Source organism: Rhopilema esculentum, chromosome 11 (assembly GCF_057945365.1).
Source record: "Rhopilema esculentum isolate cy_ngs chromosome 11, ASM5794536v1, whole genome shotgun sequence".
Lineage (NCBI taxonomy): Eukaryota > Metazoa > Cnidaria > Scyphozoa > Rhizostomeae > Rhizostomatidae > Rhopilema > Rhopilema esculentum.
Genome location: NC_142825.1, coordinates 13,777,612 through 13,790,000, shown reverse-complemented (window position 1 = coordinate 13,790,000; position 12,389 = coordinate 13,777,612). Strand labels below are relative to the sequence as shown.

Below are 12,389 nucleotides of genomic sequence, written 5' to 3'. Positions count from 1 at the left end.
AGTACCAACGTAGATATGATTTTTGGTAATGTCAATCTCAAAAGCACGTTATCTGAATTCATCAAAAGCAACCTTCCGTTTCCATACTCCATCTACTTTTTTGGAGATTCCTCTTTTTGTTGCTGCCCAAATCGCCTGGCCGGAGTCATCTATTATCCAAGAGCTTTCTGGCAACTCTGGTAACAAATCAACACTGGCTGCTTTCAGAGCTTTTCTGATTTGCCCTTGATCCTTTACTTGTGTCCATTCGGAATCTTCCATCTGATCAAACACACTGTATGGGTAATAAGAAATAGCATAAGATATTCCAAATCTGCTCAATCCATAGACAGTTTTCTTTTCAACATCAACACCCATCAGTGAGGAAACATAAGGCAGCTGTCGCCAAAATTCATTCTGCTTCTCTGTGAAAAAGCAAGTGGCAGAGTCTCTTGTCGTGTGTGTTTTATTTTGATAACAGAAAAAGAATTGCTGATTTACTTCGTCATAAATCATGCTGAATGCTAGAGACGGCAATCTCACTGATTTCTCCCTGATATCTCTACTCTGGTTAATTTTGCATTTGAATGGCACATTCCTCTCTAAAGTCGAGTTCACAGTTCCATTGAATTTTGCCAAGTTGTTCTTATACGCAAAATCAATGATGATATCTTCATTGCAGTTTTCTCCTCTTGATAAAGTCTTTGGGTATTTTGCCTGGAGTGTTATCGAGAATTCCTGCCTGTTTAGCAGCCACATTGTATCAGTTTGAATCATAATAAACCCAGGCGTGGTTGTGTTTCTGGACGGGGGTAGACTGAAGCGACTTGTGTTGACGAATGCCAGTGATTTCAACTGAAGAAATTTGGTATTGAAATAAATCATGAGAGTTACACCATAAGCATTTGAGTTGCTTTTTCCAATCAAATGGGAAATTGAGAGGTTTAGGTAAAGATAGCTGTTTTCAACCAAATTATCCAAATTGAACGTTGTTAAATTAAACTGAAGATTGCTCGAATCTGTCTTGGATCTTTTGATTTGATACGTTGTTGAATAAGCCAGGATTCCAGCCTCAGTTTCTGTGGTTATAGTTAGAAAGGTATTGCCCATTGGATGTGCAGCGTCTACCACCTTGAAACCAAAGCATAGAGTTACAATTCATAAAAGAAATTTGTAAGACGGCTCAAGAAGTGATATTTTGTTATCAAATAGAACAAATATCTGATGCTAATTAATGTTTTTTCTGAATCATCTTCAGCCGCTGAGCAAAATTTTTTTGTTGCTATTTATCAATTTTCTTTGATCTTTCTCTTTAAAGGCAAAATCTTCTGTTTGCTTTTATTTCTCTCTTGCTGAGCAAGTTCCCATTTTTCTTCAATACTTTTCTTTATGATCGATTTAATTATCTCGACAGTTCACCGTACTATTTCGAGTAAACGCTCTTTTAATCCCCAATTCGAATAAACTTTCCTTCTTTATCAAAAAGCAGCTATATTGAAATAGCGAAAAATATATAAGCGATTAATAGTGTAATTGCGAAACGACGCAGAAGGAAATCTTATATGTTTTGAAACCGGGAACTTCATGATTTGCAGAGAGCTCCTTCGATAAGTAATACACCGCTGACGTTTAGAGCAGCCGTGACGAAAAAGGGTTGTAGATATAAGAAATATCCGTTTTCTATTAGTCAGGTTTTCATATATCGTAATTCATCGGCGATGATCTATGCAGCTTCCTGATGGTCTATGACAGTCTGCGATGGTTTATGACATATGAAAACCGGGTCATCGGGAACCATCGGCGATTATCCCCAATCATCGCAAAAGTCAAAATAATTTGACTTTCCCGACGCTTCCCGACAAACAATAGTAAAGAGAACAATGGATCAGGAATGTTCTCTAATAAAATGTTCATTTGAACTGAAGGGAGGGTAACTGTTTCGCGGAAAAACTGGAATGTTTTCGATAGTACAGAGAACATCAAAGGGGCTATAATTCCTACTTTGATTCCTAGTCTTAAGTTTGAGTTTCGTCATTTTTTCAAGGTGAATCAGGGTGAATCTTCAAGCTATGTCATGATCATTACATAATACACTAAACAGGCATTTTCCCAAGAAAATTCATACCCGGATTTGCCACTATTTTTTTAGCTTCATCGTAACAATGGCTTCTTCTAGAGCAATATTTTTCTGACGGGTGCGAGGGAAAAGTTTCTTACTTTGTTGTAATGAATTTTCATTTGCAAGTATATCCCGAAATTATCAATGTGTTTATCATAGATCGATGATAGTATCAAAAGTTGACTATTGGCCTTTATCAGCAGCCATATTCCCAAACTTTCATCAAAATTATAGTTTTGGCGCTTCAATATTGTTTATAGCATCGGGGATCGCCCCGACCATCGGGGATGGTCCCCGACCATCAGGAATGCTGTGCATCGGGGGATCATCGCCGACGGGTTACGATATATGAAAAGCAGGCTTAATGGCGCGTGGATTATCGAAATCTAATCTATCCTTTTGCCAATGTTTGAGAGATACGAACAAGATGGTGTCTTACTTTAACGAGGGGAATCTACAGCTTTCTCAGATTCATTTTTATAAGGTTTTGACCAGCTACAAATTCAGGTCATTGCTGCTGCAGTAACATTTGACTGTCACAAATTGCCTGAAAACAATAAAGTCTTTGAAAGTCACTCTCCTTTCTTTCGCCTACTGGCCACATCGCGAGAGCCACTAGTTGTTAGGTCTTCATATAGATAAAACACAGAATTAAATATTTCAATAGATGTGTGTATTTTTATTTTTTAAATGGTAAGCTTTTTGGCATATAAGATGAGGTCATCTTGAACTCAACATATGATTGCATATCAATTTCATATTCTAGAGGGATTTTTGATAAGACAGAAGCTTTTTGAGCACTAAAAGGAGTTTGAAACGGCACGGTTCGGAGAAAGGATGAAGCAAGAACGCATTTTGGCGGAAATAAAGAGGGTTAAGACAGGCACTCTTCAAAATATAAACGACAGATAATGGTCGAAAGTAAGCTAAAAATTCTTATCCATTTGTTGATCGGAAGTAATGTGATAGGAAGAAAGACACATTTGATTTGTTGTTTGTTTTTGACCAATCAGCGACCGCTAATCTCTCACCTAGTTGAAGTGTCCAAGAGAGAAAAAAACGCTTTCTGTTTACACAAGTCGAGATCTTTTGTTTGATGTAGACAGATTACAAAACTCCTAACTGAAAAGATGACGTGGCCTGTCAAATGACTTGATATTATCGTCGCTTTACATTTTTCCACACTCTGGGCGTGTAGAATGAAATTCCTCAAAATGTACAAATTTTGACTGATATAGCTATATGATCACATGCTCTTTCCCAATCAAACCATTGTAATTTGTTGTTTTTGAATAAAAGATAGGCAATTTGCATTACCATCTACCAATCTACCTACAAGAACTTTGAAAGGTTTATCATACAAGTAAGGGCCACTTATAATTTTAACCCTTAGGAGCATGATGGAAGTCACCATTCAGGACGTGTGAAAAATGCACGGTCAGCAAAAAGTTTGATCATCGAAGTTTTCAAATCCGATAATAGCGTCGGAAAGAGCTTGAAAACTGAGTGAACTATTGTAAAATAATACATCAATTTGATTTAACCCACAACCAAAAAGTCATCTCTGTTGAAACTTAATGTTTGCAAGCAACCAGCCTCTCTCAAATTTGATGACATCTTTTGATACGAGCATGAAGTTTGGTACATAATTCCTAAGACGATGCTTTTGCAACCATCGAGCGGTTGCTTCAGTGACGTTTTGTAAAAAGAAAACATGCTCAGTTCAATCAAGAAACGCTGACGGTATATTAACAAATATTATCAGCTCCGCAACAATTTGATTGAGATGTACGAACATGATAAAAAAGCTGCAAATGGGAGGCCTGAATAAAATATGGAGAGTTATAATGATTTCTTCTATCCTTTTTGAAAGAAAGAGAAAATTGTGAAAAACTAGATGATCTGAAGAAAGAATGTAAAACCACGAGAAGAGTTAACTGGGCGGTTCTATTACCGATATACTGCATAGGTAGCAGCATCTTTTGCTAGAAAATCATTCTTTAAAAAATTTAACAAAGCCTACCTTTCCGACAAAGTCGACTTCAAATGCATAGTAAATATCTCCCTTTAAACCAAACTGAATCAGAGCTTCATTATCAATCTTTCTAGTCCAGTCGGTCAGCAGGTTTATCTCACCATTGTCCATTATGACAGTTCCATTATCAACTGTTGTCGATGCATTTATCCTGCGAAAGTGAAACTGATCATTGCTTGTCGCAAGGCTAGAGAAATCTGGGGCCGTAGAAATATGAACTGACATGTTTTTCGTTATGGTACCGAAGAGAGATATTTTACCTGTGAATATGTCATTCACAAACATGCTAGACGATGGCGAAAGTTCTACACTTACAAAACCCTTTGATATGGAACATCCAAATAACTCCATTCTCAAACAGGTCGAGTAATCAGAAGCTTTTGCTGTTGGAACAACTCTAATGAACCTCATTTGTATGTTTTGAATCCAGTTAACCTTTGTTTCAAATTGGTCAGTATGTTCCCCTTGTAGACCGTCCAATTCCACAGCGGAGCTTAAACCTCTATTGTAAAACTCCCAATTTATTCCGTCATTACTGTACTCTATTTTAAATTTAGAAATTCCATTTCTGCCGTTTAAACCACTACCTTGAATAGCAACAGCACTTAATATTTTTCTGGTTCCGAAATCCACCTGTAAGTATTCCGACACCGGTACATAAGTACCTGAACACCATCCCGGTTTAGAAGAATGCAATCTAGCAATATGAGGCATGTGGTCGATGTCATTACTCCAACTTGTCCTTGCATAAAACCTAGAATCCGGTATTTTTCTGGTTCGCACTCCAAGTTCATTTGAACAATCAGCAATTCCATCCCGTTCATGAAAAGTCTTGATGATGACTTCAATAATTGAAGCTCCTGACCCCCCAATCTTGTTAACAGATTTCTCCCAATCTTTTCTCACCTGTCCTGTATAGCCAACATATGCCAGAGACATATTGACATTTGGAACAGGGGCAGTTGCAAATGTTGCAGAAACACCAATCTTTTGTAGCGCAAGAGCTAGACCACTATTCATGTTAACTGCATCCTTTGCTGACATGAACAGGATCTTCCCTGGGGGAAGGTTATTTAGAAACGTTGCTAAATTGTCTTGATGTACTGTGCTGCCGACGACATCGTAATTCATCCTATGCTCAAATAGGCCACTTCTGAAATCAAAGAGAACGATATCTATCCCACGCATGTTTAGACTGTGTTGACGGCCATTGACTAGCACGTGACTTTTGCAATGAGCACAATCAGTATCTGGCGGGATGTCCTTACAGGATTCGGATATGATCTTGACTTTAAGTAAATCTGAAATATAGTTAAATTATGTTTAGTATATATGAAATTAGATAAAATATTTCAAACTGGCTCTTTTATTTGGAATTAATTTCTTACTCGGAGAAAAACATCAACATTAATTAAGATAAAATGATCCCTCATCAGAAGACGTTGCCACATCCCTCATCAAATCAGGTTTTGAGGCTACACACCATCATCACAGGAAGCAGCGTCGGGCCGTTCTCAAAACTTTATCGAAGAACTGGAGAAGAAGTTCGAGGGGAAAATCCGTCTTCAAAACTTTATCGGCAAAGAAACAGACGAAATACTGCAACAATTAGGGTCAATCGACAACTCGAGATCTACAACAAACGGATAAACGAATTTCAGGATTTAAAAATAAGCGTGCAAGAGTTGAAATTGGAGAAAGGGGATGGCCCCGTTCACGTTGGTATGTGGAGCATCAAAAATACGGAAGAAATTTTGAGCCTATTTTCGCACAACTAAAAGGAAAATTAGACTTTGCTTCAACTGTATGTGATCCAGTCACAAAGTCATAGAACGTAGGATGAAAAGTGGATGCCAAATCTGTGATGGCAAACACCATAAATCAATATGTGACAGGAAGGCTGAACAATCTCTTTTAGCCACAGGGGGAAAAGGAGTTAAATCCAATTGTTGTCGACAACGTAAACGGAGTAAAATGCAGAGCCTTGTTAGATACAGGTGTCGAAAGTTCGTATATCTCAGCCACATTGGTGAACCTGTTGGGTATAAAGCCAGTGTTGAAACAAACTAGGCAAATAGATAGGATGCTGAGTACAGCACACAAGCGCATAGAGATCTACAATGTGGAAGTTAACAGCATTAAGGATGATTTCAAATTGGAGATTGACGTAAGTAAGTAGGTCGAGAGGTGCTTTAAGCTATAAAGAATCCAAGATACGAAGATGTTCTTAGAAGGTATCAACACTTGCAAGGAGTGAGAATGGATGATATAGATCTAAAGCCAGAGCTTCCAGTTCACCTAAACGTGGGAGCCTCAGGGTTTGCAAAGATCAAAACAAATGCCAAGGTAAAAATTGGTAAACCAGGAGATCTTGTAGGAGAGCAAACCAGATTAGGATAGACACTGATGTCTCCAGGAGTCGATACAGGGTAAAGTCAGATTTTTTTCTCTAGAGGCACTCTTGGAGACTATGAGCATCTTTGTAGTCTGGATTTGTTAGTCCTTGAGGATCGTAACAAACAAGAGGAGGATCTTTCAGTTTACGGTGCGTTCAAGTGCGTTCTAAGAACAGTTAAGACAAGATCTACAAGGGTGCTATGAGCCTGCGCTCTCAAGGAAAGCAAAATGCCGAGAACTGCAAAATAACAAGACAGGAAGTATCGCAAGAATGAATTAGGTCATAAATTAGAAAGGGAACCAGAGCTGTTTATAAAGTACAATCAGATAATCAGAGACCAGGAGGCACATGGGATCATTGAAAAAGGAGAGAACGAACCAAGTGGAAAGTTCTTTTTATTTGCCTTACAAACCTGTAGTGAAGGAAGCTGCAGAAAGTATTAAAGCAAGGGTGGTGTATGATGCCTCTGCAAAAGCCAACAATTATGCAGCTTCATCAAACGAATGTTTAGAAACTGGACCGCTGCTGCAGAATCTTATATGGAACAGAGTGAAACCAGTCTCATTAGCAGGAGACATGAAAAACAGGCGTTTCTACCGATTAGAATAAAGGAGGAAGACCGAGATCTTTTGCGGTTTGACAAAAAAGAGAGGAAAGAGGGACATGCCGGTTTGCGCGCATACTTTTCGGTCTAAACCATTCTCCATTCCTGTTTGGGGCTACAATTAAGGGACATCTGAAAAATAAAAAATAAGAGTTTCCTTATGGAGTGAACGAAGGAAGACACAGCATCTATGTTAAAGGGCCTCTCCAGCCAAAAAAAAAAAATTTTTATTGACTAAAAGGTTAGCAATTGGTGCGTGTATTATGGCAAAGTCGTTGTTATTGCAAAATTCCAATTAGTTTAGAAGTTATAAGGCTTTAAAGTTGCACCTTTCTGAGAAAAAAAACGACGAATCAGTTTTGTGACATTCTGACGTCACAATGTGCTGCTCTCGTTCGCCGTGAATTTCGTATAACTTCCACCGAATCATGAAGGAGTCATGGTCACGCGTTGATAACGGCATCTAAATCTAGAGCACGAGCTGTTTAGGATCGAAAAATATTAAATGTTTACAATCATTCTAAGTTTGCGGGTTGGAATGTGTCCATGCTGTGTCACGACTTTGTTTTGATCACATGTGTAGGCCCACAAAGCTACGGCTTCCTGTTCCAGCTCTTCCCTCGCGTATAATTAATCAAAATTGACACTTCAGTTGTTCTCCAGAAACGATGAACAACTAAAGGCTTCAGAATTGATATCTGAAATGCTCAAACTAAAAGCCGGTGGAACAGAACTGAGAGTACCATCACTTGCAGTGTTCAATTTGCGAATCGCTGTCGTTCGATTCGGTTTGAGGCGAGACTAACGAAATACACTGTGACGTCAAAATTGCGTCACAGTGTCACCAAACCGAAAACTTTTTGTCGGTTAATTCAATTCAATTATCGAAATGCAAGAGCTTATATCTCACAAACTGTAAAAAATATCGAAAAACAAATGACGAATTCGTGATCAGCAGGCTCAACTCCTTTAGATTGGCCAATAAAATGCTAGTGCAAAATTTGGCTGGAGAGGCCCTTTAATGACATAATTTTATCTGCAGAAACTGGAAACGACAGTAATCAAGATTTTCGATGTAGCCGGCTTTAAATTACACAAATGACATTCGAAAATACCAGAATTGGAAAGTAATAATACAGAGAATTCAAAGCAGAGTTTTGCAAAACAATAGTTACGGTTGAAGACAGACGAAAACAAAGCTTCTAGGTCTATCTTGGAACAAGGTAGATGATACAATTGGATTGACCTTTCCGGAAGAACAGATCACAGTTATATCTAAGAAGAGACTGCTAAAAAGTCTTGCCTCAATATACGATCCTCTGGGAATAATCTCGCAAGTAATTCTAGGGGGTAAGATCATATAACGAGATGTTTGTGAAGCAAAGCTGCCATGGCATGAGGAGCTACCAAGAGAATTATCGGAAAATTGGAACAAAAGGACAAGAACACTACCAGAGAAAGTAGAGATCCTCAGAAGTATATCAAAATATGAAGAAAAAGTGGAAACATCGATCTACATGCTTTTGGTGACTCAAGTGGAATTGGCACAGCAGGTTTCAGGTTAAGGTTTACAATCAACCCAAAGCAGGGATGTTACCGAAAGACCGCACTGAAGGATCAAGACCGTTCAAAATCGTTGGGGTGGATTTTGCAGGCCCCTAAACTTACAAAGTTAAAGTAACGACGGAAGGAAAAATCATATTTTGCACTGTGCGCATGCAGTTTAATTAGAGCTATATACATAACTGTTCTTACAGACCTGACAACTTTATGATTTGCTTGAAAGAATTCATTGCAAGAAGAGGGCATCCTAGCAAGATTTATCCTGACAATGCGAAAACATTCATAGCTGCTTCAAGAAAGATAAAGAAGATAATGATAGTTGAAGAAGTTCACCACATATTGATAATCGTGTTGTTTCGAGTGGCGCTTCAAGTATATATTCCACTCTTCTCTATTTTATCATGCAAAATTCATTCTCTGGCCAATTATAAAACGCATGTGTACTCCACTCCCGTGAACTTTGCTCCCATCAGAGAACTTTCACCCTCGTAAACTTTGGGGGGGGGGGGGGGTTCACCACTTCCTTTTGATGATGTTCATTTTCTGGAGCACAGAGTGAATAGATTATTCCTCCACATGGCAAAAGTTGTCACGGCAAGTAACTAGAGAAAAATTCCTAAACTTTGAGAGAAGAAATTGGTAGAAAAAAGAATAAGAGACTATTCGAACAAAATAGAAACTCATGGCGGTGACTGTGTTGGAATCGAAAAGGGTCAAGCCATGGCATCTTTGCTTTGGCGAGTTTCAGAACTCTACAAAACCCGACACAACCAGTAGCCGTGTTGCCAGGTAGGCCTCAAGATAAATCATGTTGAAACCATTTTTTTCATTAATGATAGCCACAATACCATTCAGCCTAGTGGTGTAGTGCTACCAAAATAACAAGAGGGGCTCCTGTACAAAATTTTGCAAAAAGAATAGCAAAAGTAGAAATTCGCCAATTTTCTCATTAACAAGGTGGTTTAACCCCCCTAAGCTCCCTAGCATAACACCCCTGAGTCAGGCCCAAAGCATGTCCTTCCACATAAAATGGTTCTGTTCACATTCAAATGGGTTTGGTAATTTCTAGCCTAAAACTGAGGTTTATTTATAAAGAAGGTCTTTGCGAATAAGCGATCTTAAATTTATAATCGGCAAATAACAGACAACCTTTAATCAAGATAAAACGAAAGAACTATAATAGTATTTATCTTGGTTTACTTAATTGGAGTAATACCAAATTTGCTGGAAGTTCAGAGCTCCCAGTAAAGCATAGTAAAAGTAGTGGCGTATAATGCTGAAAACTAATTAGGCTTAATCACAAACAAAAAGAATTCAACATGGCTACATTATAAGGTTGTATTGTGCATCATTCACATGATATCAACAGATCAAAGAAGCCCATTGTACAGAAACAACGTTGTTGTGCACAAGACAATGCACGAGTGTTAACAGATTATGATAGAGCACATATAGCCAAGATAATGGTAGAGCACCAGAGAGCTATGTAGCCAGAGAGCTATGATGAATTTACATCTATCTATTTTGATATATAACAAATGGTTTACCTTTATCGTCAAAGAAGGAGAATCTCGCGCGGTCTTCATCAGTACAGCCATTGCTATGTAGGATAAGCAAATTTCCATTGGCAGGATATAAAGCTCCATTCAAAGGATGTATACAATTAGTTGGTCCATGCTCAAGTAGAGAGAACTGGTTGAGTTTGTAATTTGTTTCTGGAGATTGACAGTCGTCAGTCAGTCGTATATATGAACTTGAGAAAATAACACATTTGCCGGTTTCAACGTGCCTCAAATGGTAATTATTCACATACTCAAAGCGATCGCATGCAAATGGATTCATCAGTTTGATCAAGTTCTCTGCAGAGTTATAAACCCAACATAGTCCACCAAAGTGCCGGATGATATAGTAGGCTTTCTTTCTGAAGTAGAATTTGTTGGTGTTTCCATCGCAGCCTGACTTCAGGACAATTGCAGTATTATTTGCAGGATCAGCATCTCTATTTTCTGGTTGCAAACATTTGTTAGAGAGAAGATGTCGAATCACTCGATTGCTTTCATCGTATTGAAACAAACTGTTTGTACCACTGCATTGGCTTGACAAAGACAAGAAGCTTCCATCGCTTGTGGCATTGATATTGATGCATTTCTTTGTTGGTATATGGATGAGTCTTGCTCCTCCCTGCCATTGGAACTTTTCTCGGCAAAGTCGACCGTAAACCAGGACCTGACGGACCTCATCGTACTCTAAGCACTTTCCATCAAAATGGCGAATGTAATAGGTCTTTGACACTCCAAAGTTTGTGCCTACAACAAGCTTTTTTTGTGCGAAAATAAAGAACACAAGGAATAAGAAAAAACGTTCCATATCCACGGTCACTCTTTGATTAAGATACGAACAATGTGCATTGCAGCTTTATAGTTGTGTCATGACATATTGAAGCACCCCTTTTTAATGTTTCTATTCGCTTGTAAAGCAAATAAAAGACAGGTGGTTTATTTAGCCCATACTGTATTACATAGACCTTAATCGATACATTAAGACCAATACAATGTTGATACCCTAGCAACGTCAACTGTGCCTGTTCTGTATGTTTATGAAAAACTCATAAGGTGTCATTGTATTCAAGCCTTTTTTTTAAACGAAGGCACTCTTTCATTTGATGCTAGGACGTATTAACCTTAGCTTTCATAATGTTAACAACAAGGTTTTGTAGCCATAACAAAGTCACATCATTGCAAGATGTAGTAGATTTTGGTGTGATTTTAAGTTTGATAATTTATAGTTGCTCAACCAGTTCTCAACAGAAAAACATGTGGCTTGAAATTAGGAAAGCAAATCTAAGACAATCATATCCGCTTTTAAAGAATAATGTTTTCGCAGGTCCATGCTTTGTCAAAAAAACTTTATAAATTTCATCAATTTCTTATTTCTTACAAACTTTGGACGTATTCTAGATAGCAAACATGACCTGTGCAAAGTTCATTGGCTTCTGCAGCAAATGGCAATTTCTTATTGTATATCAGTCAATTGCTGTCGACATCAGTCATACCTTTGGGTTTTTTTTATGATCACTTCTGCTAAACAATTAACAATGAATATTTTGGTTCTGCTACGCAAAGAGCAATCTAAATTTATTCAAATTCCGAATGTTGATTGTGCTGAAATGCAAATAGGCAGTCTCCCCTGTCCTTAGGCAAAAAAAAGCTAAAAGTAAGGCCCGTATAATTGCTTTTGTAAAAAATTATAAAATCATTTTGATAGTTTGATTCTAGTATTATATGAATCATAAGGTATGCAACTTATTTCGGTAATTATGGCAATTATCAAATACAATCTTTGTACTTATTTTCAGAAGAAAAACATTTAGCTAGTTAAAAACCTTCTTTGAGCTGTGTTTGACTTATAATTAAAAATATAGTAGATGATGAGGTTTGTTCTCAGGCGGAATAGGTTTCTATCATTCTCATGGTTTCAGGTAATCAAGTAAATTGTGAGATTGAAAATTATTTATAAAAAACGATATTCTATGCGAATGTTTTGAGTTTGCTGGGAATATGCTTTATTGAATGAACTCAGCTTACACCTAGCAATATTCCTGTGATAGTGATCTCGTAGATGACTTCATGTTATCAAACGACACTGCAACCAAACGAATTGTCATTCTCTTAATGCTCCTTTTGTGAAAAGT

The 12,389-nt window shown here is 37.8% G+C and overlaps 1 protein-coding gene across 1 annotated transcript in view; it reads right to left on the bottom strand.

Moving 5' to 3' along the window:
- Positions 1 to 11,732, bottom strand: part of LOC148959045 (uncharacterized) — a 12,442-nt gene extending 710 nt beyond the window's left edge. The window contains exons 1-3 of the mRNA XM_089111396.1: positions 10,246 to 11,732; positions 4,122 to 5,434; positions 1 to 1,110 (exon numbers count right to left, since the gene is read on the bottom strand). The exon at positions 1 to 1,110 is cut by the window's left edge and continues 710 nt beyond it. Coding sequence (XP_088967522.1) covers positions 49 to 1,110; positions 4,122 to 5,434; positions 10,246 to 11,065 — 3,195 coding nt within the window. The 5' untranslated portion in view covers positions 11,066 to 11,732 and the 3' untranslated portion in view covers positions 1 to 48. The remainder of the gene's footprint in view (positions 1,111 to 4,121; positions 5,435 to 10,245) is intronic.
- Between the last annotated feature and the right edge of the window lie 657 nt (positions 11,733 to 12,389).